The 26453-nt window shown below is 35.7% G+C and overlaps 1 protein-coding gene across 3 annotated transcripts in view; it reads left to right on the top strand.

Moving 5' to 3' along the window:
- bchs (WD repeat and FYVE domain containing 3 bchs) overlaps positions 1-26453 on the top strand; it is a 1877108-nt gene that overhangs the window by 688548 nt on the left and 1162107 nt on the right. For all 3 annotated transcript variants that reach the window (XM_090389621.1, XM_090389619.1, XM_090389620.1), the window contains exons 29-30: positions 7180-7253; positions 21364-21525. In XM_090389621.1, coding sequence (XP_090245747.1) covers positions 7180-7253; positions 21364-21525 — 236 coding nt within the window. The remainder of the gene's footprint in view (positions 1-7179; positions 7254-21363; positions 21526-26453) is intronic.

The raw sequence follows: 26453 nt of genomic DNA, 5'->3' as shown, positions 1-26453 counted from the left end.
TAAGTTTTGCAAATTGCAGTGTCTGGAGACTAGGCACCTGCGAGGTGATGTGAATGAGGTGTATAAAGCCTTGAATGGTTGGAGTATGCTCAATGCTGATGGGATTCTTCCTCTTGCTCAGAATAATCGCCTGAGAGTGCATAAATTCGAATTGAGGAAAGACAGTTGTAGGATAGATGTGTGGAAGTTTGTCTTTAGCCAGCAGATGGTTGACTGCTGGAAGAAACTTCTATCTGTTGTTTTGGAAGTTGATAGCTTAAACAGATTCAAGGCGGAGCTGGACAAACATTTGGAGCCGAGTGGATGGGTGAAATGAGAAGGATCTGTGTGTGTGGTTTTTTTTTTTTTTTTGGCTGATGCTATATAAGCTTGCTTTTTTGTGTCATGTGTCCTTGCTAATGCTATTGTGGCTCTCAAAGGTTGTCTTGCTGGCCACCCCTGCACTAGACTGTTCAGGTTCAAACCAGACACCTGGTAACCCTAGATATACATAATCTTCAAATCCATTGCAGCGTTGCTTTCAAAGAGACTGGTGAACATTATACTTCTACGTTGAAATGCCTTTATTACAAAAAAATCCTTTGGTCTTATCAAATGCCTTTACAATGCCAAAGCATTGTAAAGGCATATGATAACTCATATTTTGTGCTCCGTATTATGTCACATTGAGAGGACTTCTCCCCAAGTTTATCCAAAACTTTCTGCAGTTGCTTATGTTTCCAACTCAGATACAAGCTATTATTTCACAAAATGTCATTCAGAGAGAAGGGGTCTTACATGGTTTCCGTACTTTAATACTGCTCTGTTTGTGATAACATTAAACTTGATAGCAATAATATACTGATATTGCTGTATATGCTGCTGATTTCCTTATCTCTTGCTACTTCCTGGATCATACTTGCCATAGTGTGTTGAAACTTGTGATTAACATCATGGTGTTAATCACCATGATGTTAATCACAAAAAAACTTAAAGGTATTACAGTTTTGGGATTCCAAAACTGTATATACCTTTAAGTATAAGAGACAGTAAGGTGGTATTGAGATTAAAAGTGAAATAGATGTAGTGGATGTTGGCGCACAAGAAAAAGCGATAATAAGGTAGCTGATGATTTACAACTTTAAAAAATATGTAAATTGTGTGAATTTAAAATGAAAAACACACTTCTGATGCTCCACTGGAAATAAGCCAATTTCAAACCATTTTTTAAAATTTTTTTTTATTTATTTATTTTTCTTATGTTCTCTTAGTTAGTTAGTTATTTGGTTTTTAGGAGCATTAGCAACTAAGACCATATTGCTCCGGGATATGCGGTGGTCATTCCCTGACCTTTCCGCATCCTCAGTATTTGGTGGTGACGGGCTCGAACCCCTGTCTAATTTCTCTTAGTGAATGTATTAATAACGTATAATGTTGGTTTATGAAGTAAATCTTTAAAAATCAAATCTTTTTAGGAACATAAATTTTTATAAATTAAACAATATTTTTAATATTTTTTAAGAAAGCAAAAAAATGATTTAATTTGGAGAAACATTGCTTTTTTGAGCAGTATCCAAGTCAGAATGATGTTTAATCGATAGAATTTATTAGCATTAGTTGAGGCATATGATGCAAGAAAGCAAACTTATACAGCATCAGCCAAAAAAAAAAACCCTTCCCATTTTCCCCATCCAGTCACTCCAAATGTTTGTCTAGTTCAGTTTTAAATTTATATAAGCTATCAACTTCCACAACAACAGATGGAAATTTGTTCCAGCAATCAACTACTAGCTGGCTAGAGCCAAACTTCTGCACAATTATTCTACAACTGTCTTTCCTCAGTTTGAATCTATGTCCCCTCAGGTTCTTAGTCTGAGCAAGCAGAAGTATCCCGTCAGTATTGAGACTGCTCAAACCGTTCAAGGCCTTATACGCCTCAATCAGATCACCTCGCAGGTGCCTAGTCTCCAGATGCTGCAACTTACAGAATTTAAGCCTATCCTGGTAAGAGAACCCCATTGTTCCTCTCGCCAATCTTGTTGCCCTTCTCTGTACTCGTTCTACCAACTCTACGTTCTTCCTAAAATGAGGCCTCCAGACCTGTATGCAGTATACAAGGTGTGGCCTGACCACTGCCTTATTACAAGGGGATAATCATCTCCTTGTCTCTGCTAGCATAATTCCTATATTTCATTGACAAAACTCCATGACCTGCTCTGGCCGCCCGTCTGCACTGCTCAGAGAACTTCATATCTGATTGCACAATTACCACCATGTCTTTTTCATTCTCCACCTCCCTGAGTGTAGTACCACACAGTTGGTATGTTGCTCTTTGGTTACTGCTACCCATATGCAGTACTTTGCATTTGTCAATGTTAAACTTCAGTTGCCACTTCTCAGCCCATCTGCCTAACTTTTCTAGATCCTGTTGCAGTAGCATACTGTCTTTAATGTCATTAACAACCCTGCCAACCTTTGTATCATCTGCAAACTTGGACATTAAGCCTGATATACCTTCATCGATATCATTGATAAATACACAAAACAATAATGGGCCCAGCATTATACACAAAACAATAATGGGCCCCGAACCCTGGGGAACTCCACTTTTAACATTAGTCCATGTAGAGCATGTCCATTTATTACCACTCTCTGCCATCTCCCACTCAACCATCCCTTTATCCATTGTAGCAACTTGCCCTTAATGCCATACCTCTCCAATTTGTACAGCAGTCATCCACATGAAACAGTATTAAAAGCTTTCCCGAAATCCAAGTATATGATATTAAAATTATTTTTTGCATCCAGTTCCTTTGTAACCACATCATAATATCCTATCAGATTTGTCAGACAAGACTTTCCCTTAACAAACCCATGCTGTGCCTGAAGTATCACTTCAGTCTTGTCTAGGTGATCCTATATCACCTCTTTAATCAGTGACTCCATTATTTTCCCTGAAACAGAAGTTAAGAAAAATTAAAAAATATTTTGTCAGAAGTGCGATTCGAACCCACGCCCACATATGTGGACCAGAATTCACATCAACTATCAGATAGTTGAAGGTAGACAACCTTTAACAGGTCTATAATTATTTGTGTCACACTTTGAATCCCCTTTGTGAATTGGGGATACATTTGCTCATTTCCATTCCATGGGGACCTCTCCTGAATCTAAGTATGCTCTCATAAATATAACTAAGTGTTTTCTAACTTCCCCCGCTGCCTTCTTCAATATAACTGGATAGATTCCATCCACCCCAAGTGCCTTTTTTATGTTTAACTTCAACAATTTCTCCTCCACTTTACTCTCAGTTATCACAAAATCACTTAGCTCCCTGTTAGAGTTTGATAAACTTCTTGCATTCCCCTCCTTGAATAACTCCTAATGTGTGAATGTATATACAAAATACTCCTTCAGTTTATCAACTACTTGAGCAGAATCATCAATAGTCAAACCATCTATGTGGACCAATCTGATTCATCCCCCATGGTAATTCTCACAGGAATACATCCTTATGGATGTATTCCTTGAGAATTACCACTCTGCCAACGTATTCCTTATTCATATTGGGTTTTCATAACCACTCTATAAATTTCTTTGAAAATGCAGCTAAAAATTTATTTTTTTCTTCCCTGTAACAATATTTACTTTTTAGTTCCATCAGTCTTAAAATTGTAAGATTATGAAGCTTTAAATGACGTTAAAATAAATGTCTCCTCCGTAAATGAAATTCTTATCTCCATTGAGGGCCGGCAGAATGAAAGTAATAAATAAATTTAAGTTGATACTCTGTACGTATGGGGCAAGAGAATTTAACAGCTTTGTCGTAATTCCAATAATGCAGCAGATAACAAGAGGCCGTGCACATTTTGTGGAAAGTATATCACAATCTTGCAATATGCATGTCAGGATCCGCGTACGTGACTCTACGACTACAACAAATGAAATCAAATCTGATCAGATTGATATGCACAACTAATTTCCTTAAATTTTATCCCTGCTAACCCCACCTATTCTATTTCTTAAAATTTTTATTTACTAGCTGAATAAATCACGTTAAATGTCTTTTTTAATATAACGCTCTAAACACAATTACGGACTACCTTCAGCTACTTGCCATCTACTTTTTTCCCTGTCATTAATATAAGAAACCAATTCGATCATATTGCTTCTTATGCAATGTTTTTTATATAACAATGACACTATTAATATAATTATTCTGCAAAACTGGCATTGATATCGATAGGGAAAGTGATAGTCAGAATGCAATGAGTCATTTCGATAATCACAAATCACATATAAAATATGATTTTATTAAGTTAATTAAATTAATAGGTGTATCACATGTTTTTATTTAAAAATAATAATAGCTCATTCCCAAACGTACAGTACTTACCTTTTCATTTTCCTCATTTACCAAAGATGACTTAATGTGGAAATTAATCCAGCAATGGAACTTAATTTCAAATTACATTAAGGCTGCATAACCTGATCACAACATGCATATGATTTTACTAAAACTGGCTTCAACAAAACTGTATCAACTGTTTTATTTCACTACTTGATAGATAACCATTAATAAGGGACAGATTTTTTTAAGTTCACTTCAAGATAAACACAATATGGCTGCTAGCGCAAGACGTCCGTGTTTCTATATCCAAGATCGACATTTCGCTTCATGCCCCCACTGTCTGATATATTCAAGGAAGTGCGATTAAATTCTCAATAATAAAGACGCCATGGCTCAGTCTTACCATGGAAAACAAAATCAGCAAATCTCCTCCAACAGTAAAAAAAATGATGATCAGCGAACTACTATATTACCTTACATGGCATCGTATTTTTGCAGCAAATCACATACAAGGCAAAACAGAATACTCCATACAACAGACCTACTCTACTGTGTAGGAAGTTGTACAGTTTAAGAAAAATCAAAACTATGTAATGTAAGTGGTATGATACTATAGTTGCAGAAATGTATACTTTTTTTTTCTTCTTTGCAATAATAATGCTATTTTGGACTCTGAAAATATAGTGAATGAATGTTGGTCATTAAATCTAAGTGATCATAAAGACATGTTTCAGAGAAGCATTTTCTGAGGATTGATTTTTATTATTGCTTTTTATGATGCATTTCTGTCATAAATGAAAAACAAAAAAATAAATAAATAAATAAATGAGGCTGGCTTTATGTTCAGATGTTATGACAAATTTAAAAATAAATTTTCAAAAATTGTTGATTCCATATCAATTTCTTTACATTGATGAGAGCATTGTGATATAGAAAGGAAGGTTAAAATTCAGGCAGTATACTCCTTCAAAGTGTCATTGCTTTGATTAAGTTCTTTACGTTTGTGTGTGACTGTTACATGGGATATATTCTTAATTTCATTATAAATGCAGATTCTACAACATAAATTCAACAGTATGAAGAAATGAGACTTTCAGGTTCTCTTGTGTTATAATGTTATGTAACCATACTTGAGGAAAAGGGCATTTGACTTTTATTGATAACTGGTTTAGAAATGGAAGATTTACCTCTATGAACTGAAGTGTTCTAAAAGAGGAAGATTTACCTCTTTTAGAACACTTCAGTGATACTCTCTGTAGTTCAATAATTATACAAATAGATTACATGTATTCCACTCCCTTGTAGACAAGATCAGCTTCCCAATGTACACCAGAATTGGAGACCCGTGGACCCCAAAATACATTGAATCACCGTCCCAATCTTTGAGCGAGAGAATACAGTACATCTGTATTTTAAAAACAATTTAAATGATTTGTCACCAAATAAATACATAGTGAATCCATACTCGTAATACTTTAAAAACTAATATTAAAACATAAAAAAAAATAATAAAAATCCTCTAAAACATTAAGAGACTAAAGAATTTTGTTATTTCCCTGATGCGGACGGGGCTTTTTGACCAGGATCCCTGGTATATCTTTAGTAGGATCAAAATATCTAATGCATATGGGGGGAAAAGCTTTCTGCTGCCCTTGTTTGAAGGATCTGTAGCAACACAAAAGAACTGACTGCATTTAGTTGGATCATTAAGAATGTCCACAAAGTCTTCTACACTTTTAGGAGCTAGAACATTTTTAACTGTCAGTTCTGATTTTTTTCTTCCACAACACAATTTTGGTGCAGTATCGGAATCATGGAATAAAAATGATGCTAGTTTGTTACCACAGTCCAAACTATTATAACTATGATTATGTTTCACATTGTGGTATATTAACCCTAGTTCACATGCTGTCACACTTTCATATTTTAGTTTTTTAAAACTAACAGAATAGCTTGATAACTTGTTTGCACCCTTTTCTCTTTTCCCTTTTCTTTTTGTTGTTGCCCTTTGTATTGTGCATGCTGCTTAACGTCAAATTGACCCCCATGACTGATAGAAAAATTCTTGTTGCAGAATTTTCAGTAGGCACGATCCTCTAAAGAAGCTGGAGTCACCCATGCAAAAGTTTCTTCCCACTTCTTTAAGTAGACTTGTTTATACTGCAATTTCTTCTTTTTCTTGGGAGGACTAATGGACTGTAATTCTTTACTCATTCTATCAAAAATTATTCAATGGTTGTGTTAGCAACCAACTTTTAACTATTTTACCGAGACATTTAAAACATGATTTTTATCATAAAAAGAAAAAAAAGGGGAAGAAACCTCCTTACAGGCAAATTAAAAATCTAAACAGTAAAATCAACCAAAAAAAATGTAGGACCTTGGAACCCTAGTTTGACTTACAAAAAGTATGTGTGCATACTCAGCTATACCTCAACTTTTTCTTCAAGTGCTTTTTTTTTTTTTTTTTATGATTTTCCCAAAAATACAAAAAAACCTATAGAACTTTAATTGTATGCTTTATCTTACTTTATTTTTATTGATATGTAATTCCGATTTTCCATTGCAATTTAACTTTTCAAATAAAAAATGACTATGATTCTCTCTTTCAATATTTTAATGTTCAACCAGATACTTTCTTAAATCTCATAGCTGCTTTTAATAATATTTTAATTGCATTTTTTGCATAATCGTGATTATTCAAGTTTCATTTATTTAACTAAATTCAATTGAATGCTATTAGTTATATATTAATAGTAATTTTGCATAGTAATTTAGAAATTATTAAAATACACTAAGAAATAGATCAAGTTGATTCTTCAATTAACCAGTTGTTTCCAAAACTATAGGTTTGGCGAGAATCCCCAGGTGATCTCCAGAGGTCATTATATGAACATTTTTATGAATTAGTTGCAGAATCAAGGTAGGCATTTGTTTCTAATTGTGTGTGTGTGTGTGTGTGTGTGTGTGTGTGTGTGTGTGTGTGTGTGTGTGTGTGTGTGTGTGTGTGTGTGTGTGTGTGTGTGTCCTGGCACATGCAAATCAGAAGTACTGATTAGTTTGGATGCAAAGAAGGGACTGGAATTTTAGTATTAAAACATTAGAAAGTTTACTTTCACCTCGAAGTGAGACATGCCTATAAATTGTGCAATACCGAAATATCTGTTGTAGATTCTGCTAGTCTTCGTGCTAATCTCCCAGTAGTGTTGATCATTGCTAGTCACTGTTGATCATATTTCACCTCCATTTTACTAAAAGCTAGTTTGTAGTTTATTAGTGATTAATGTATCAGGTGCAGAATTAATGATTGGTGTTTGCACAAAACAAGATTAGTGGACTAATGGGAATATTTCTGGTTTTTTTTTTTTTGCATTGCATTTTTACATAGAGATAATGTTTATAAATTGTTCAGTTTGTTAATATCCATCATAGATTTCTGTAGTCTTTTTGGTAGGGGGAAATCTATGATAGATCAACTATATAACTGACTTCCTAGTCGATCAGTGTTAATCATCAGTCATAACCAGGTCAGTACTGATCAGATTTCATCTGTCTTACTGAAAGGTAATTTGTAGTTTATTACATAATAACCAGAATATTAAAAGTAGCACCACAAGCTGGCATGTAGTGTGCTTATGCTTAGAGATTAGTTTCAAATTTTTGTTGTTTAAAAAAATTGATATACTTTACATATAAGCAAAAAAACATTTGAAAAATTGCTTCTGTTGTTAATGGGATTGAAATTAAATAAATGATGGGTGGTGTCAAGAGGCATATTCACAGTGGTCATATCCAGGCTATAGTTCCTCCCCATGCTGTTTTGTAAGTTAATTTTCAGAATAATCTGGTATCTGCTTTCCCATTTTATTTTTTATATATCTTTCCAAGAAACCAAACCTACTGTGTGAGATTCATGTTCTTGGCCCTTTGACCTGTGGACTTGTATGTGGTGAGCTTACCTTTCAGTGATGCAGCTGGTTTTTCAGGTCATTGTCCACATCCTAGGTTAGGTTATAGGCTAACACCATTGGAATCTGGTATGTTTGTCATATGCAGTGACCCATGGAAATTTGGGTGTCAGGAGGTCCTGGTGATGGAGGGGCCCAGCTTCAACATATCACTTTGACCCTTGCTTCAACAAGACAGAAGGTTCTAGGATGGCTTGCCCACATGATATTGGCTGGTGGGTTCGCCTTAACGAGTCAACCATGACAGTGGTATGACTTTCATGGTCCTTCATGGCTGGAAAAGGTATGGGCATGATACCTGGATAGCCCTGGTGCCTCACCCGTGAGTGTATTTTTAGGATAGTGGACTTTGTTGTGGGTTGAGAGGATGGACACATAAACTAAACAAAATATGGGAGAAATATGAGATAAGAACCTACACCACACTTTCTGATAATGCAGTACACCAGTAAAAGTCTACAGGTATAATGTCATCCATCTTTATTCAAAGTGGCTTTGGGGGGGGGGGGCTAATAGTCAGTTAAGTGGGTTGTGTTCTGGAGACATCCTGCTAGGAACTTGACATGCATTCAGAACAGCTCCTTTGAAATCCCCACATTGTTGCTTTTCAAATACAGTTGTTCCAATACATTAATACACTGCTTATCAAAAATCATGATCTTGTAATGAGATCTTCTTGAAGTGTGTGCAGCTAAAATTGCTACAAGTGACAGCTGCAAAATGATTATATGTATATAAGAATGGGAACCACTAGAAAAACCGCATCCTTACTTTAAACCAGTGCTGCAACCATTTTTTAATCATCGTCCCCTAAAGGGCTTTTTTGAACAATTTTTTTTCCTAATTGCCCCCAATGAAATTTTAAAGAAGAAAATACTTTATACTTACTCTTTTTATTCAATGGGATCCCTGAGCCTGATGCTTCTTAGCTAAAAGGTATGATGTCAGTAAGTTTAATTCTAATGTCTCCTCTTGAACATATATCAATTCTGTTTCTTTCCTTTGTTAATATTTTATGAACTAAAGCCACTTGCAACCATATAAGATGTTGGAAAACAAAGAAGTACTTTGGACATTTTAGACCACACTGTTAGACCACATTTTAGACCACATTGTTTTTGATCCCTACAACTTAGCCATACCACCTTTTCAAATTTATATTTACATTCTTCGTTGCATTTTCATTCAACTAGTTTTTGAATTAATTCTCTAGCAAACACGACATCACATCCATGATCTAACGTCATTGGCTTCACTTCAAAAGAAAATAAATCAAAAAATCTATTTTTCATTTCACCTTTTAAAGAACACAGGAAATCTGCAAAATAAATTAATTTCTTTTTGCAGATTTACCATGAAAATAATGCCCCATGCCACTCTGAATACATCCAAAGGAGTTTTAGTAAAGTCAGACCTCATTATCAGAGGATGAAATTGTGCAAGAATTGACAGATCAAAGAGTAATACATGTAAAAAGAATATTAATCTGGAAAGGTGGAGAATTAAAGCCAACACAGAACATAATACTGACCTTTAGTACCCCAAACTTACCAACAATGGTTAAACACAGGGTATCTGAATTGTCGTATACATTCATATATACCGAAACCCATCAGGTGTTATAAGTGCCAGAAATATGGACACTCCCAGGTAGCATGCTATGGCACTATGATTTGCCCAAACTGTGGTTCAACAGAACACACTCGAGCTGATTGTACTGTAACCTCCTTCACCTGCTCCAATTGCAAAGGTAACCATCCATCATATTCAAAAAATTGTGAAATGTGTAGAGTGGGGAAAGAAATACAAAAATACAAAACAGAAAACAAAGTGATGTATCAGGAAGCCAAAAAGCATATTATAGAGTTTATGCCGAAATGCACATATGCAGAAGCAACTCAACACAGTCATTCTATTTCTACTCAAACTGACATTACAGTCCCTCCGAAAATTTCTATTGCAGATTGGGCCAAATCCCTGCTTAATGATCTGAATAATTCTTAATTCTTAATGAATGAATAATTCTTTATCGATAAATGATCTGAATAATTCTTAAGATCATTCTGGGTGAGCGATTCATTGATTTCAGCCAACTCTTGCATGAAATTGTTTTCTCATTAAATTGCTTTCAAATATTTTCAGTTTTTCAGTGAAGGCTTTTGATATGCGTTTGCAGTCTATCATGGTAATTAATTTCCTTTGAAGTTGAAGTGATACTGCATTAAGTTTTCGAAAAATCCAAGCCATATAGTATATGTTGTTTTTATGTTTGTTGATCTCCTTTGCTAAATCTGTCTTCTTTATTTTCTAAAAAACTAATTATTGTATTAAAAAGGCATACAAATCTTGTTAGATACACTCCTTTAGAAAGCCATCTAACATACTGTTCTTCATTATCAACACAAAATTTTCTGAAGAGGTGATCATATTTGCTATGTGACTTTATTTTATTGATGATTTTAATAACTGTACTGAGAGATTGATAAAGAACTGGAATAATATTTTTTGCAACCTGACGATGGCGGTGCACAATGCTGTGTATTACAAGAACTTCACTTCAGGACATACTTTCTTTAGGTGGGCTATAAAACCTCTGTCTTCCAACTATGAAGGCAGCACCATCAATGGAACAGGATACCAGATTTTCCAGTGATACTTGTTTTTCATCAAACCTTGTTTTCACAGCAACAAAATTGGATGCTCCACTACATTCAGTTTCTATAGATTTTACAAACAACATCTCTTCTTGCAATTTACAATCATCATTGAAATAACGAACGTATGCCATTGGAAGGGCCTTATTGTCAGTAATGGATTCATCAATCTGAATAGAAAATTTTATTGTTTTTAGTTTGTGAATTAGCTGCTCTTCAATGTTAACTGACATCTCATTGATTCGTCTTCAAATTGAATCATTTCTCACTGACAATGCTTTTAAAATACTGGAAGGATTTTGATGCATCACTGTTGAAATTAGTCTGTAATGTAGGTCATATCACAGTCTCAACAAATGCATGAGCACTACCAATTTATGTAATTATTTCTGCAATTTTATAAGACGCAATAATTCGATCGTCATTTGTTTGTGTGTTTTTCTTAAATAAGGATGCAACAGTGTTACGTTGCTCAAAATTCTGTTTTAAATTTTTAAAATATTCTATATGTTTATCAATTTTATCAGGATGTTTCCTTTTTAAGTGATCTAAAAGTCTTGATGGATTCTTAACCTCATTTGAAAAACTATTACACATAAGTCATATAGGCTGTCTTGAGTCTAATGGGCTTTCAATAAAACCATAAGCTAGATATTCATCCAGATACTGTCGACACTTTTTCTTTTCGGCACTTGACATGATTGATGATAGGTTGAATAACTACAAAGAATTAAATAATAAAATATAAACTATTTTTATTTAACTCTCATAGCCCACGTCACTCACAAAAGCACTGTTGATCAAGAATAAACAACTTCCACATGGAAACAATAAATCAATACTAATTGTCACTTAGAAAGTGGAAACAATAGACTGAAACATTTCCTCATCCCACCATGCCTCATATATTGACCAATGAAACAAAAGAACAAATAAATAAACCATGTTGCAACTATCAGAAAGGCGCAAATAGCAAGGATTGCAGAGACGTTACCTCTGAAAGCACTTAGACATTTAATGCCTATGAAAAGAAAAAGGTGGTAGAATTAAATCACTCCTAATATAATATACCAGTTAGTATGAATCAGAGCTGTAATACTCAATATGTTCTACGTTGATAATAATATTGGTAAATTAATAAGAGGAGTTTACCTCAATATAGTACGTGGAACACTTCTGTATGTTACCTTCCAGAATTTAAGACGAAAAAATCGACAACTTACCGGTACATTAAAATAAAATATAAATAATTAAAGTAAAATATAAATAATTAAATAATCAATTTAACACAATTCAAAATCAAATCAAAACAATTAAAATTCAAATTAACGCAATTAAAAGAATCTAACGAAAAAAATCTAACGAAAAAATTCAAAACGATTTTCCTTCCTGAAGCTGACAATGCTTTTCGACCGACTGTCGTGATCACAGGAATGAAAATTACCAAATCAGGCTAAACCTGCAACTTAAATAGTGATTATGTGTCTTCGCGCATGCGCGTAAAGGTCCACGCATCGGAGATCAAATATGGCCGCCGAACATTAACAGAATTCTCGTGTAATTTAATTTCAACGGCTTCTGCAATTAATAGTCGCGTATAATTACGTTGAACGTTAAGTATTTTGGCCTCATTAAATAAAAAAGTATGTTTTTCGTTAATGGCATGAAAGGCTAATTCTGACGCTGCTGAACGAGAAGCACGAACTGAGGCTTCGTGTTGATTTACACGAATATTAAGAGAAAACCGCGTCGAACCCTGATAAGACAAGTCGCAATCACCGCAAGAAATGTTGTATACTAGATCATTAATTTGTGTTGCGAACGCGGAAAGAACCGAGCGATTGTTCAGTATAGTGTGTAACTTCCGTATAGGCCTAGCTATAATTTTAAATTCGGTATCTTTAAAGAATCTGTTAAGCTGTTTGTGCCACTGTTCAATATATGGGACAGAAATAAAGTATTTTTTGATATTACTATTGTTGATTGGTGCAATATTTTGTATCTTATCCTTAGCTTGTACCCTAATTCGATTTATTGTGTTAATGGGATAACCCCTGTTCAAGAATCTGCTAGTTAATATTTGTATTTCTGAGTCCAAAGCAGAATCCGTCGTTGAATATTTATAGGCATTTAGAAATTGATTAAAGATAACCGATCTTTTGTAGGTGAACGGGTGGTAGCTATTATAATGTAGAAGCATACCGGTGTTTGTGGGTTTCCGATAGATGCTAAATTGTATTTTGTTCGAGTCCCGGGTAAGCATGAAATTTAGAAAGTTTAATGACTTAGTATCCGTATCTTCCCTTTCCAATGTAAATTTGAGTCTAGAATGAATATTATTAAACGAATGTAAAATGTCTTGGATAGTACTACTATCGGTAATAACTAGAACATCGTCTAAATACCTCCCATAGTATGTGATACGGGGACGAAAAGGTGTCAAATGTATCTGCTCAATCGTTGAGAGATAGATCTCTGACATTAAGCCACTCAGACTCAAACCCATTGGTAATCCAAAAATTTGTTTGTACACCTTGTCTCGAAAGGTGATGTAGTTAGCCTCAACTAATAGTTTAATTAAGTGAAAAAGTTCCTTAATAGGCAGCTTCGTATAATTAATCGGTGTCGAGTTTTTATTTAACATATCCCAAATAATATCTAATGTGTATTCAACGTTTACATTCGTATATAATGAGGTAACATCTAATGAGAATAAATTGTCATTGTCGCCGAGTCTACAGTCTTTAAGATTATTAAATAATGTATCGTAATTCTTAATCGCAAATTGTATAACCTGTCTAAAAGGTTTTATAATGTTATATACATGTGTGGCTAAGGCTGAAAATGCTGAGTTCCTGTAGGAAACAATAGGTCGAATCGGAAATCCAGGCTTGTGTAATTTTACCTGACCAAAAAGTGCAGGAATATTGTATGTTCTGGACTTCAATTCCTTCAACTGAACCATAGTAATGTAGTCGTTTTTACGATATGTGGTTAACGTTTTATTGTATTGATTTACCAAATTGGTAAACAGTGTCGAGTCCACTTCACGATAAGTGGAGGTATCAGACACAACTGAATCTAACTTATTAATATAATCATGTTTATCTAGTATTACCACTGTATCTCCTTTATCTGCCCTCTGTATAATAATGTCCTTATTTTCTCGAAGTTCTCGTAAAGCTGAACTGTCATGTGTATTCAATTTAGGAAGTCGCGTTTCTTTTATGTTATTCACTACTTGGTTAACTTGTTGAATAAATACATCTTTTTGTGGAACACTACGAAGTCCAAATTCAATATCAATTACGCATTTTTTTTTGGCAGCTTTCGAGGTGGTAAATTATAATTTAATCCTTTGGATAAAAGTGAAATCTGGTCCTGCGATAGTGTACACGAGGAAAGATTTGTAACCTGTTGATATGTCGGTTCGTTGGATACTGGATGAGGGGGTGTTCGTGAACTAGCCGGCATATTCTGTGGTAGTGCGTTATGTGTCTGTGGGGGGGATGTCACCCAACTCGTGTGAACTTGGTCGCAAGCTCGCGACAATGTGTTAGAATTCGCATGAACGCGTCTTGAACTATTCGATAATGTTTGCAACTTATTAACGTGTCTGTTTTTTATTTCTGAGGCTTGTGCTTCCCGTCGCAAATCTATGGAGGTCTTCAATACAGACCAATCGTTCGGATGTAGATAATTTTTTAATTTATCGCGAAGCTTCCTAACCTGGGAAAGGTATTTTTGTTTATCCGAATATCGAGATTTTAAGGCAAGCTTAACAATATTACGTGATGTCGCCAGTGATAGTTGTTTTATGCCTGAAATTTTTTGATTTAAATTCACCCTAGCAAACTTCGGAACGATGTTGTTTTGAAGGCAATATTTTAGGAAAGAAATATGGTAACTTTGGGCCGAGTACCTTAGTGTAGATTTAATGTAATTTTGTACCAAGCCATTCAAAAAATCTCCCATAATTGTGTGTATCGATTGTATACTACTGGAGAGACAGGAAGTGAATGAAATAGTCAATAAGAGTTTGAAAATTAATTTGATGGTATGAATCAGAGCTGTAATACTCAATATGTTCTACGTTGATAATAATATTGGTAAATTAATAAGAGGAGTTTACCTCAATATAGTACGTGGAACACTTCCGTATGTTACCCTCCAGAAATTAAGACGAAAAAATCGACAACTTACCGGTACATTAAAATAAAATATAAATAATTAAAGTAAAATATAAATAATTAAATAATCAATTTAACACAATTCAAAATCAAATCAAAACAATTAAAATTCAAATTAACGCAATTAAAAGAATCTAACGAAAAAATTCAAAACGATTTTCCTTCCTGAAGCTGACAATGCTTTTCGACCGACTGTCGTGATCACAGGAATGAAAATTACCAAATCAGGCTAAACCTGCAACTTAAATAGTGATTATGTGTCTTCGCGCATGCGCGTAAAGGTCCACGCATCGGAGATCAAATATGGCCGCCGAACATTAACAGAATTCTCATGTAATTTAATTTCAACGGTTTCTGCGATTAATAGTCACGTATAATTACGTTGAACGTTAAGTATTTTGGCCTCGTTAAATAAAAAAGTATGTTTTTCGTTAATGGCATGAAAGGCTAATTCTGACGCTGCTGAACGAGAAGCACGAACTGAGGCTTCGTGTTGATTTACACGAATATTAAGAGAAAACCGCGTCGAACCCTGATAAGACGAGTCGCAATCGCCGCAAGAAATGTTGTATACTAGATCATTAATTTGTGTTGCGAACGCGGAAAGAACCGAGCGATTGTTCAGTATAGTGTGTAACTTCCGTATAGGCCTAGCTATAATTTTAAATTCGGTATCTTTAAAGAATCTGTTAAGCTGTTTGTGCCACTGTTCAACATATGGGACAGAAATAAACTATTTTTTGATATTACTATTGTTGATTGGTGCAGTATTTTGTATCCTATCCTTAGCTTGTACCCTAATTCGATTTATTGTGTTAATGGGATAACCCCTGTTCAAGAATCTGCTAGTTAATATTTGTATTTCTGAGTCCAAAGCAGAATCCGTCATTGAATATTTATAGGCATTTAGAAATTGATTAAAGATAACCGATATTTTGTAGGTGAACGGGTGGTAGCTATTATAATGTAGAAACATACCGGTGTTTGTGGGTTTCCGATAGATGCTAAATTGTATTTTGTTCGAGTCCCGGGTAAGCGTGAAATTTAGAAAGTTTAATGACTTAGTATCCGTATCTTCCCTTTCCAATGTAAATTTGAGTCTAGAATGAATATTATTAAACAAATGTAAAATGTCTTGGATAGTACTACTATCGGTAATAACTAGAACATCGTCTAAATACCTCCCATAGTATGTGATACGGGGACGAAAAGGTGTCAAATGTAGGAAGGAAAATCGTTTTGAATTTTTTCGTTAGATTCTTTTAATTGCGTTAATTTGAATTTTAATTGTTTTGATTTGATTTTGAATTGTGTTAAACTGATTATTTAATTATTTATATTTTACTTTAATTATTTATATTTTATTTTAATGTACCGGTAAGTTGTCGATTTTTTCGTCTTAATTTCTGGAGGGTAACATACGGAAGTGTTCCACGTACTATATTGAGGTAAACTCCTCTTATTAATTTACCAATAATATACCTGTATATTAAAAATCAGTTTTTTTCAGGGGAAAAGAAAACCCAATGAGAGAAATTAAATATTAAGGAATAAGATGTCGTCGGATAGGTTGAACTTTGGAGGGCCACAAACCATTGCAATACCCATGATTTTTTTGCCCCCCAAAAACCAATTTTTTCCCCTTTGGAAGAGATATCGTCCCATTGTGAACCCCTGCTTTAAACTCATCCAGTTCTCTGAATTCAATTATAGCTGGGCAGTTATAAATTAAATTAAATCAAAACAAAATTAAATTAAACATGGATGCAGACTAATTGATAAATAACTGTCTATTAGTAGGCATTGTAACAATTAAAGATTTTATTTTGAATCAATTTAATAAAAATAATGGTTACATGCAAGTCCAGTTTTGCATCATTTTCTTTAAAATAGAGTAAAGCTTGTCAGAGTTAGTTACGGATGTCCAAGGAATGAGGACCTTGATAATATTATAAAAAAGTTAAGAAAGTTTTTACATAAAAGGGGACATGCAAAGATTTCTCTAATTGCAATAATTATTTAATAATTTAACCGTGTACAATAAGATATATCGCTTTGGTTTTCATGAACCATATTATTTCATTAAACAATCTACTTTACTAACTATTCAGAAATAAAAACTAATCTGTTCATTCAGCTCAACTAACCTGACTATTATTATTTTTATTTGTTTGTAAATATTCCATTTGAAAAGGAAAATATAGTAGTAGTAACATATCTAGCTGTAAGAATCATGTACTTCTTAGTCAAGGATTTCCTGATATATTTTTGTTTATTGGCATGGACGAGCACTTGAAAGCAGCTTCCCTGGTGATCTCTGCTTCCTGGTAGCTAAGTGGTCAGAAACAACTAAACAAATAACAGTACACACATACTGCACAAACATAGCATTACACTCATTTCTGGCCATGGGTGCCAAGCATTTCCATGGCCAAGCGATTTTCTGAGCCCTATAAAGTGATTCAAAGCATTCTCCTTTAAAGGAATTACTCTTCTCTTTAAGTTTCCCGTTAGTTTCTCTTAAGTTCTTTAAAAAAAAATCCAGTTTACAAGTCGTAAGTTTAGTCAGGAAAGAAAAGACACCTTTCCTTTTATTTTTATTAGAGTTACTAACCCAACTAACCTAACAACCGCTTGGTCACTCATGGCATTACTCCTGCCTCCACATGGCAGGGCCGGTAACCTGAGTGGGGAAAACCAACCCTCAACTGTCAACTGCTAAAACCAAGTAATGCAGCACATACTTCAATGGAACTGCTGAGGCATACGAGCCAATACTGATGATATATGTGACCTGATCAATAAGTACAATCCAGTGAACGTTTGTCTGCAAGAAACTAATTTAACACCATAGGTAACCCTCAATTAGAAACTTCACAATGTACATAAAAGACAGGAATACTGCAAAATACGCGCATGGAGGAGTAGCAATACCAGTTACCTCTAAAATCCCAACTTGACATGTCTCTCTGCAGACTGACTTAGAAGTTGCTGTGCATATTGCGCTTGGAATAACACTAACTCTTGTTTCAATATACCTCCCACCAAATAGAATTTTCATGCTAAAAGAACTAGAAGACCTTATAGCACAATTGCTATCACCTTTTAGTCTCTTTGGAGATTTCAGTGGGTATCACCCATTGTGGGGATCTTCATGCATGTATAAAAGAGGACGATTGAGACATTACAGAATCAACAGCAGTTAACCTTACTAAATACTGGCCATCGCACTTTACTTATGTCTGTCTACCCACAGGATTAGCCGACCGGGCTAGCCGGGTGGGTAAAGTGCCTGCCTGGCAACCCAAAGGTCGTGGGTTCGATTCCCGCCTCGGGCTTGGATCAAAGTACTGCAAAAACTTTGGGAGGTGCATTATGGCCACAGAAGCCTATGCGCCAACAACTAACAAAAAAAAAAAAAAAAACCCACAGGATCCACTTTAGCAGTTGATCTGTCAATGTGTTCTCCCATACTGTTCCCCAGTATGGAGTGGCCAACCATATATGAACCACACAACAGCAATCATTTTCCAATTATATGTAAAATACAGACAAAACAATTCCACTCTCCAGATTACAGAGTAAAATGGAAATTCACAAAAGCAAATTGGACAAAATATTCAGTCTGTGTTTATTTTGATGATCAATTTATTAAATCACAACCAATAGATGAAGTCACCGAGCACATTACCACACAAATTTTGGCAGCAGCTTCTGAGGCAGTTTCTCAATCCTCTACAAACCAAAAAAGACATGCTAAATACTGGTGGAATGAGGCCTGTAACAGTACAAAACGAGAAAAAAATAAAGCTTGGAACCTATTTCATAGCTGGCTTGGCAACTAATGGCATATTATACAATTTTATCTTTTGATAGTAATAGCCATATCATATCATTTCATTTGTTGTGTTGTAGATTGGATGTCTTAGCAAGGCAGTGGCATATTATATTATTTTATCTTGTAATAGTAATAGCCGTACAGTGGAAGGAAGCCAGAGGCTCTTGCTGCACTGGTCAGGTGAGGTGGGGTGAAACAGACTAGATAAGAAAATTATCTAATCTGAGGAGGGAAGAAAATTGTTTGCTTCCCTCCTCAAACAGGTAATTGTTCAGTTGACCTTTGAATTTATTTAAACTGTCAGCCTCGACTACCCGTGAAAGTAACCTGTTTTGGTGATCAATGGCTTGCTGGCAAAAAAAAAAAAAAAACTTTTTACAATCTAGTCTAAGCCTCTTCCCCTGTAAATTGAATTTATGCCCCAGGTGAGTTCTTGAATTCTCTATACCTTCGTTCATTTTACTAACCCTTCTCAGATCCTTATAAACCTCAATCAGGTCACCTCTGAGGTGCCTAGTTGCCAAACTCTGTAGCCCACATATTAGAAGTCTTTCCTCATATTGTCATCCATTTTCCGTTCTCATCATCTGAGTTTCCCATATTTTGACCCTTTCAAGAAGCTCAATGTATTTTTTCAGATGAGGTCTCCATCCACAGTATTCCAAGTGTGGTCTTATAATTGCCTTATACATTGGGACTGTGACCTCCATATCTCTACAGGATAATGTTTGATAAATCATCAAACACCATGGGTTTTCCTGACTGCCTTTTAAATTGCTCAGAAAACTTCATATCTGCTGTATTTATAACTTCCAGATCCTCTTCTCCCTCTACTATTTTTAATTCAACCCCACCGATTGTATAATTTATTTTGAGGTGCTATTCCTCCACTGAAAGACCTTGCGTTTTGCTGCATTAAAACACAGCTGCTGCTTTTTTGACCATTTTTGCTGCCAGTTCAAGTTATCCTGAAGGAGTGCTGCTAGGCACTGATCATTAACTACTCTACCAATCTTTACATTGTCTGCAAATTTTGACATTTTCCTCCTGATGGCTTCCCTTAACTGCCTGGGGATGTCACAGTAGAACTTTGCATTGAGTCTGGCCAGGAGGGATGAATTCCTTATTGATAATCCTGTCATTGTCCAAAAAACAGATCAGCATGGACTTTACATGTCGGGCTTTCTTTGGTCAGGACGAAGATGTGACGATTGTTGGTTGGTTTCTGGGTCATACCCATATACCCAACTCTCGTCACCAGTGACGACCATAGAAAGGAAGTTTTGATCACTCCTGGCCCATTCTTGAAGATCCCTGCTAACTTCCATGCAATGTTGCTTTTGGTCTTCACTCAGTAATCGGCACAAACTTGGCCGCAATTCTTCTCGTGTTTAATTTGTCTGACAAAATCCACTGACACGTGTCGTTCGACAGTCCTGCAATGCCACAAATGTCTTGGATGGTTCGCCTGCAGTCTTTGCAGATCACCACCCAAACGCTTGCGACATTTTCTGGAGTGGTGCTTGATGATGAATGCCCAGAGCAATCGTTGTCATCAACTGACATTCAACAGTTTTTAAAATGGTTAAACCAGTAGTATGTCTGCTTGTGGCCTAAAACATTGTCACTAAAAGCTTGTTTCAACTTCTAATGGTTTTCTGCTGCTGTATCATTAAGAAGGAAACAAAACTTGATGCAAGCATGTTGCTCTTTCATATCAGCCATCACAACAATCGCAAACTACGCAAAACACACCACCAAAGAAATGAGCATAAATATTCAATAACTCTATCCAGCTTGATGCCACGTGGCACACTGATTCACAAAGGATGTATGCAGTGTTACCTAGCACCAAAGTCCATACTAGATGTAGTTCCCACGCAACATTCAAATTTTTATATATATAACAGAAGTGTGTGTGTGTTATTGCTATAGTAGTGCAGTAAGGTCTTGCGATTAAACCTCACAATTTGAGAGTTCACTCTCCTTTAATAAGACAGTATAATTTTCCTGCCTGTTCTTTGAAAAAGGATGCAGTTCCTACCATAGCTAAGCTGTATTATTTGCAAACAGACTTAGAGGGTTTACCTCATTTTTGAAAAAAAAAAAATTTTTTTTCTTGTGTGGTGATTTTATTTTGTGCATTCAGTGTTAAATTAATTGAATTACATATTTAATTCGTGGCAGTTTTTATTTATTGATACATTAGCCATTTTGTGTAATGATATCAGTAATATTGTTATTCAAAGTTATATATATATTATGCTAGGAAATAAATGCATCACAATAAATTAATATGCAATAATTTATTTCTTCCATAAGGTGGTTGGAAAAACTTTTCATTAAGAAATTATTGCTTTATCATATTTTGTTCTTTTTTCAGTGAGCACAAGTCAAATATGCGTATTGTAAGAGATTTAGAAATGGTATCTAGACTACTTCAGGTTCTTAAACAGCCAAATGTACCTTCATCAACTTCTCGTATTCTGTGTAATTTGCTGGCAGTTTTGTTGCAGAATTGCCCACGGAATTCAGATATTCGTTGGTATGTTGATGTTGTATATGAATTTTCTTACTAAAATATACTTAAATATTGGTTTTAACCTCTTATTTTATATTGCATTTTATGCTCTTTATGTTTATTAATTTTTTTTATTATTTTAAATAATAAAAATTTAAATAAATAAATTTCCATTAATTCTTGGTCCAAAACATATTATCAGAAAATTTAGGATTAATGAATGTTTTATTTTACTTAAAATGAAAATTGCGAGGAATACTAACTTATCCTTGTTTTCTGCTTTGTTGAAAAGAAAATAGATCAGGATAAGTATTGTCTCATACTCAGAGGAGAGATATCCTGATCCAGAGTTTATACCTAGCTTAAGAGAATTTCTTTAAAAATTGAAGTTTTTGCTTGATACTTTGTTTCAGAATGAAACTCAAGCACCAAATAAAAGAAGAGTAATTTGTGGGATATTAATTAGACTTTTCTCAAGTTTGTGGAATTCTGTCTCATGTGGTTGGTTAATTTTCATTAAATACAATGAACTTTTCTTGTATATATTAATATTTCCAATGTATATTTATTAACAAATTTTCTCTTTCCCCTCTCCTTCCCCATGCCGCATTGATAGAAAAACACAAACGGTTGTTTTGTATAGCCAGTAGGAGTGCTAGTAAAAGAGAATAAATCATTGAATATGGTAGAAAAAGTTGTAAGACAGCTTAAAACAATACTATGATGATGTTACCAAGAGAAGATTCTAAATGGTAATCTTTCAAGAAATTAACTTTTTTAAAACTACTAGGCTTTTCATATCAACTACGAAATACTGTTTAAGGTTTAGGCCTAAATGGATGTCAGATGAACTAATTAGACTCATGGCAAATAAGAAAAATGCATGTGGTGCATATAAATTATCAGGAGACACAGGAGTCATTGCGGTACAAGGAAACACATGGGTTGTGTTAGGGTAGCTAAGAATAGGAACATGAGCATGTATACTTGCATGTACACCAATGCTAGGAGTTTTTTTTTTTTTTTTATGAGAACCCCAAACACGAGAGGTATTAGAACCTATAGTACTTAGTACCGTGCTTGGGTTGGAGGTTGAGAAGACGAAAGAAGATATTTGTTGATATTGGACTTGAACTTCTGTAGATTGTAATTTTCAGGAAATACGTATGAAGGAAGGTTGTTCCAGAAAACGGCAGTTGAATGAATAAATGAGGAAGATGAAAAGTTGGTTCTGTGGGTTTGAAGTTGGACAGTAAATGGATGTTGGCTGGTGGCGGCACGTGTTCGGACTGTTTTGAAAGAGAGAGCGGGAATTATAGAAGCCAATTCAGAAGAACAGTGCCCATGGAAGTATCTGTAGAAGAGGCATGCATCAGAAACAGTGCGTCTATGAGAAAGCGAGTGGAGAGACTCTGTTAGAGATGAATCATTAATTAACCTAACTGCCCTCTTCTGAATGGAATCAAGAAGCCTGAGAGAGGTTTTGGGGGCACCACCCCAGATGTGGGAACAATATTCCATGGCAGGGCGGATTTGCGCTTTATACAAAGTGAGCAGCTGTTTGGAAGAAAAGTAACGCCGAGAGCGAAAGAGAAAACCAAGTTTTTTAGATGCAGAGGAAGCAATATTTGTAATGTGCTTGTGCCGAGAGAGATTAGAAGTCAGGGTAATCCCCAAAAGAGATATATCATTTTGCCTAGAAATCGGAGTGTCACTAAAGATAAGCATAGGAGCAGAAGAATCCTTTTTGCGAGATATAAGACAAGATTGAGTTTTAGAAGGGTTGAAATCTACTAAGTTGTCTTTGCCCCACTGGAGAATTACCTGAAGATTGGCATTTAAGGAATTGGCAGCAGATTTTCGAGAACTTGAAGCTGATTGAGCTGGACAAGGTTTCTCAAAATGGAAAGTTGAATGCAATGTGCTATCATCGGCAAAACTATGGATAGGATTTCCAGTCAATGGAAGAAGGTCATTGATTTTCAAGAGGAAAAGAGTGGGGGGAAAGAACTGAACCTTGGGGGACACCGGCATTAGTGGAGAAGTTAGAAGACAGAGAGCCATCTACCATCACCCTCAGTGAGCGATCAGAGAGAAAACTGGATACCCAATTACTAAAAACAGTTGGCAAACCATAAGATGGAAACTTGTTTAGAAGACCTTTATGCCAAACACGATCAAAAGCCATTGAGATGTCAAGAGCAACTACTTGTGTTTCACCGAACCTTTCCATTGAATTAGTCCATAAATGGGTAACATAAGCCAGAATATCACCAGTGGATCGACACTGACGGAATCCATACTGGCGATCGTTGATCAGACGGAAGGTTTCTAGGTAGTTTAAGAGTTGGCGGTTAATTGATTTCTCCATTACTTTAGAAAGAGTAGAAGTAATTGCAATGGGACGATAATTGGATGGGAGGGATTTGTCACCCTTTTTAGGAACTGGCTGGATATGAGCAAATTTCCAAGCAGAAGGAAAAACACCTTTGGAATAAGAAAGTGAAAAAAGGCGGCAAAGAATAGGAGTAAGTTCAGGAGCACAGGTTTTGAGAACAAGTGGAGAAATACCATCAGGACCTGGAGCTTTCTTAGCATCAAGATTCATCAAAATCCTTCTGATATCCTTTTGACGGAAGACCACAGGAGGCATTGAATGGAGCGTGTTAGGAATGGTGGGAGGTGTTTTACCTAGATCATTAATACATGAGCTCGAAGAAAAATGGGATGCTAGCAGGTCAGCTTTATCCTTGGCTGAAGTGACAACAGAACCATCTGGTTTGGACAGAGGTGGGAGCAGAGATGGGCAAAAGTTGCGGCCAATAGCTTTGGCAAGAGACCAGAATGCTCGGCTACCATTAGGGCAAGAAGCAAGTTTTCTACTCTTAGCCTGTTCAAACTCTAGTTTGGACTGATTAATAACTGCTTTACAATTGTTGCGAGCTTTGGTGTAGGCAGAAAATGAAACTGAAGAATTAGAAACAAGCCAATTACGATATGCAACATTCTTCTCTTGGACAGCCTTAGCACATTTATTGGAAAACCAAGGTTTAGATAAAGGACGAGATTTTAAAGTGGAGTGTGGGATAAAGGATTCCATTCCTGCAAGAATAATTTCACTGACACGATCTGAGCAAACGTTGACATCAGAAGTTTTGAAACAGTAATCCGACCAAGGAAAAGAAGAAAAGAAGTCTCGCAGGTCATCCCATTTTGCATTCTTGTAATGCCAAACAATACGAGGTTGGGAATAGCCATGAGATAAAGGTTCCATTGGAGAAGAGACAATCACCAAGTTGTGATCTGAAGTGTCTAAAGGACCTCTCACTTCAACCTTGTACTTAGAAGGTTTGTTTGTGAGAAAAAGATCAAACGTATTGGCTGTATGATTAGGATTGTCCGGTATTCTTGTAGGTAAATGAACAATCTGTGCTAGGTCATTAATAATTGCAAAAGCCTCAGCATCTCGACCTGCTGGGTCGGTGTGACTAGAAAACGGAAGCCAGCTGGAGTTGTGAACGTTAAAATCACCAAGGAAAATTACCTCACTGTTAGGAAAGTTGGACTGGAGAAAGTCAAGTTGCAAAGAGAGGAAGTCAAAGAGCTCCAAGTGATTAGTGGAGTTGGGAGAACGGTAGAGACAACAGATGAATTTTACACAATGAGGTAGAGAGATTTTAAGCCAGAGAAGATCAAAGAGAGGAGATTCCAAATTGCCAAGTCTCTGACAGGGAATATCAGAACGGACATATGCACAAGTACCACCTTTGAGGCGAAAGGAATCATACAGCAAATAATTTGGCCATCTGAGATGAGCAGTAGTTGAATCAACTGATAACTGAGATTCAGTCAGAAAAAGTACATGGGGTTTGGAAGACTGCAAGTGGAAATGGACATCGTCGAGATTGGAATTGAGACCACGTATATTTGTGAAATGAATTAGGAAGTCCTTCAAATCATCAAAGGCAGATATTGTTGGGATATCAGAGACGTGGTGTCACACAAATATAAGCAGTGCAGAATTGGAATTTAGGGAGCACAACTTATACAGGAAGAATAGACGGGATAGGAAGGGAGGAGGGGTTATGCTATTAGTTAAGAAACACAAAATCCAAGGAAGTGCAGCCAGTGCAGTGTTGACATCGCTGGACAGTGCAGTGTCGAGTCAGTTTGGTGTGACATAAGCACTGGGAAATCAAAATTGAAAGTAGGAGTCTGTTATAGGCCTAATGACTCTGATGAGTATAATAAAAAACTGTACAGGGAAGTAGAGTGGGCCAGTAAATCAGAGAGTCTTATAATGGGGATTTTAATTTCCCAGATATTGACTGGAATTTGTGGGTTGGTCACTCACACACTAGCAAGGCTTTTGTGGATTTATTCAATGATTGTTTTCTACATCAGCATGTTCGGGAGGCAACTAGAGGGAGTAATACTCTTGATCCGATTATCAGTAGCGATTCTTCATGCATTAAGAATCTGCAGATAATGAAACCACTAGATGGCAGTGATCACATTGTCCTGAAGTGGGATTTACTCAAAGAGGTAACTGCCATCAAGGGTAAAGAGAAGGGTTTTTGCTTTCATAAAGGCGACTACAGAGGTCTGAGACAGTATTTAAATTCTATACGGTGAGACAGACTGATGATGTTACCAACAGCAAATTGAAAATGGGAAGCATTCAAAGAATTAACCTTGGAAGCTACTAGGCTTTACATACCAACTAAGAATTATTGTTCAAGGTTTAGGCCTAAATGGATGTCAGATGAACTAATGAGACGTGGCAGAGAAGAAAAATGCATGGGGTACATATAAATTAATGGGTAACATGGAAGCCTACGATAGATATAAGCTGGTCTGTAACCAAATCACAAAGGAGGTTCTCTTTCTAAATTTGCATATCTGCTGTCTGTAGGGACCTCTTCTGAATCCAAGCATGCTCTCATAATTAT

The sequence above is a fragment of the Mastigoproctus giganteus genome, chromosome 2 (genome assembly GCF_048544385.1).
Source record: "Mastigoproctus giganteus isolate SK-2022 chromosome 2, ASM4854438v1, whole genome shotgun sequence".
Taxonomy (NCBI): Eukaryota; Metazoa; Arthropoda; class Arachnida; order Uropygi; family Thelyphonidae; genus Mastigoproctus; species Mastigoproctus giganteus.
The sequence above is the reverse complement of the archived record's forward strand: the minus strand, read 5'-3'. Positions and strand labels throughout refer to the sequence as shown.